This window comes from Sitophilus oryzae, unplaced genomic scaffold (genome assembly GCF_002938485.1).
Source record: "Sitophilus oryzae breed Bouriz unplaced genomic scaffold, Soryzae_2.0 scaffold_41_pilon_pilon, whole genome shotgun sequence".
Lineage (NCBI taxonomy): Eukaryota > Metazoa > Arthropoda > Insecta > Coleoptera > Curculionidae > Sitophilus > Sitophilus oryzae.
The window spans coordinates 4,645,360-4,648,467 of NW_022146996.1; the positions used below are offsets into that span (position 1 = coordinate 4,645,360).

Below are 3,108 nucleotides of genomic sequence, written 5' to 3' on the forward strand. Positions count from 1 at the left end.
GGCTGGGAAATGAAAATCGATGATAATTTTGGCTAGAACTTGTCAAAAATAACATTAATTACAGAAAGATTAAAAAAGATAGAACCGTCTCGAGACAGACAAGTCTATTTCGAAAAAAATATGTTTTTCTCGAATTTTAAACTAGGGTAATTCCGGGAGAGACGACCCTCTGGGTTAGATGGCCCATTGAGATATTTTCGGCATCTTGACTCTCCAATCGATGTAAACGTAGACAGTGTGACTAAACGCATGGTGTAGTTCGTGCTTATAGTTTGGTGTATTTTCATTAAAATACGGGTAAGTTCTAAGCTTTTTTATTATTCCAAAGGTTAAAAAATTTTCTATGCTTTAAAATAAGTTGAAATTTTCGAGTTCTGACTTGTTTCCTTTTTAGTTATTTACATAAATTTAATTCATTAGTATGTTGAGGTTATGTTTATATAGGCATGTAGCTGCGTTTACATCAGCTTAGAAAATTATCAGGTGGGCCATCTCTCCCGCACTATTGGGATAGATTGCCCAGTAATGTTGTGGTATAGATGGCTCGTGAGCCATCTCTCCCATACTGCCCTGCTAAGACTAGTTGTCCCATTTGTAAAAATATACTTTTTTAGGTTAGGTCAGGTTTGCAGGACAGTATATGAGAAAAATAATAATTATTTACTTATTTATTTATAGAGTCATGCCGACCGAGTATCGACGGAAAAGAAACGTAGAAAGGCATCAATGGTCAGAAGAAGACTTACGAAGGGCAGCTGAAGCAGTCAGAACAGGCCAAATGGGAGTACGGGAAGCTTGCCGTAATTTTAAAATCCCCCCACCTACATTTCGGAGACGGCTAAAAAATAATGATTTTTCAAGAAAAGGCTTGGGGCCACCATCAATTCTCGGAAGTGAAAATGAGCTAAAATTAAAAAATCATATTCAAAAATTAGAAAAACATGGTTTCGCTCCGACTAGAGATTGTGTTAGAGCTATGGCTTTTAATTTAGCAGAGCAACTAAATATTAAACATACATTTAATAGAGAAAAGGGACTTGCTGGTTACGATTGGTTGAATATGTTCCTTAAACGTAATCCTGACTTAAGTGTTCGAAAAGCAGAGGGTGTTTCATTAGCCCGTTGCCAAGGGATGAACAAGACCGAGGTTTCATCTTATTTTACTCTTCTGCAAAACGTACTGGAGGAAGCTGACATAATGGGTAAACCAGGGCATTTGTTTAATATGGATGAGACGGGACTCCAACTAAATAACAAACCAGGATACGTTATTGCAAAGAAAGGTTCAAAGAATGTAGCAGCCATTACGTCTTCGGAAAAAGGTGAAACTATAACTATTATTTCCTGCTGTAATGCTGAGGGTTTTTTTCTCCCACCGGCATGTATTTTCAAGGGCCAAAATAAAAAAAAAAGAATTTGAAGATGGTATGCCACCGGGTTCTGTTGTGTATATGAATAAGAAGTCGGCTTACATTAGCACTGAATTAATGTTTACTTGGCTAAAGAACCATTTTGTTCCAAGGAAGCCTGAAGGAAAAGTTATTTTAATGTTAGATGGTCATGCTAGCCATTGCAATTCGCCTGAAATGCTTGAATACGCCGAAGAACATCAGGTATTATTGTTTTGCCTTCCTAGCCACACCACCCAATTTCTGCAACCACTCGATAGAAGTTTTTTTAAAAGTCTTAAGGCTTACTTTAATTCTGCGTGTAACAGATATGTGCGAGCAAACCCAACGAGAAAAATATCAAGGCTTAATTTTGGAGAATTACTGGCCGATGCTTGGTCTAAATCAGCCACAATAGAAAACGCTGTCTCTGCTTTTAAATCCACAGGCATTTGTCCGTTTAACCCCGAGGCAATACCTAATTATGCTTATTTAAATGACAACGAGAACGACCATCTGGAAAAACGCAACATTGATAATCTCAGCGAGACTCCTGAGCATTTGGAAAATCCAGGACCATCATCACAAGAAACTAGGACCAATGTCACTACGGTCAATAATGGAAATCAACCCATTGCTGCCAAAGATAGTTCTTCAGATGGCGATACACCTGGTAAAGTTAACTAAATAAATTTTTAATAATCGTTAAAATTTTCTTATAACTTTTTTAGGGACGATGTTGGCTAAAATGCACCCTGTTCCTAGCACTTCCTCCATTTCTGTGAATAATGTCAGAAAACGTGGAAGACAAGTTGGAACTGTTCTAACGTCTCCTGAACATATTGAGAAAAAAAAGTCGGCTCAGTTAAATAAGGAAGCAAAAGAAAGGAGGCAAACATTCAAAAAAAAAGTTACAAAGAAAAATGTAGAAAGGAAATCACAGAAAATGAAATCAAGAGAAACGAAATATTCCTCAACAGATGAAGATACCGACTTTGAGCTTCAAGAATCCGGCGATAGCCCTTTAGAAGAGGAAGATGTAGAATGTGTAGGTTGCGGTGAACCCTACAAAACAACAGTGAAAAAAGATGACTGGATTCAATGTGTATATTGCAAAAATTGGTGTCACGAAACTTGCTCAAACTTTGTGAATATATGTAACCCCTGTGGTAAGGTTTTAAGCAAGAAAAAAAATGAATAAGGGACATTTATCACTGAGCCATCAATCCCATACCCACTGAGCCATCTAACCCTTAAGTACCGGGTGAGTTGGCCCAGGTATTCATTTTGACTTTTATTTTTTTTTTGAAAAAACCGTTTTTATTTTTGACATGAACTGTTTATTATTCTATCTATACTCACGTTTGAAACATAAATAAATAAGTTTAAGAAAGATATCTTGTTGTTTTTTTTTGTTAGAAGGGTTTAAAAAAATGTGAGCCATCTCTCCCGGAATTACCCTATGCCATGTAGAAATCTACATATCAACTTTTGACATTTTCGCTTTAAAAATATCGTATTTTAAATTTCTATCTAGAGTGTCATGGCTGTGTTAAAAACAATTATTTTTCTACAAGGAGCCTTGGAAAAATAGATTTCATTGTCTAATGTTTTTCGTGTCTTGACCTGGCCGGTTAAAAGATACCCAAATCATATTTTTAATCATATCTGAAGTTTTTCAAATGGAAGAAGAATGGCTCATTAGCATATTTGAAAAAAG

General features: G+C 36.2%; 1 protein-coding gene across 1 annotated transcript; it reads left to right on the plus strand.

Annotated features, from left to right (window-relative positions):
- The first annotated feature begins 1,150 nt into the window (after window positions 1-1,150).
- On the plus strand, window positions 1,151-2,644 carry LOC115885783. Its single transcript, XM_030904801.1, has 2 exons — window positions 1,151-2,061; window positions 2,120-2,644. Exons 1-2 carry the CDS (start codon window positions 1,353-1,355, stop codon window positions 2,587-2,589), a joined length of 1,179 nt encoding a protein of 392 aa, XP_030760661.1. The 5' UTR covers window positions 1,151-1,352; the 3' UTR covers window positions 2,590-2,644.
- Window positions 2,645-3,108: the final 464 nt, after the last annotated feature.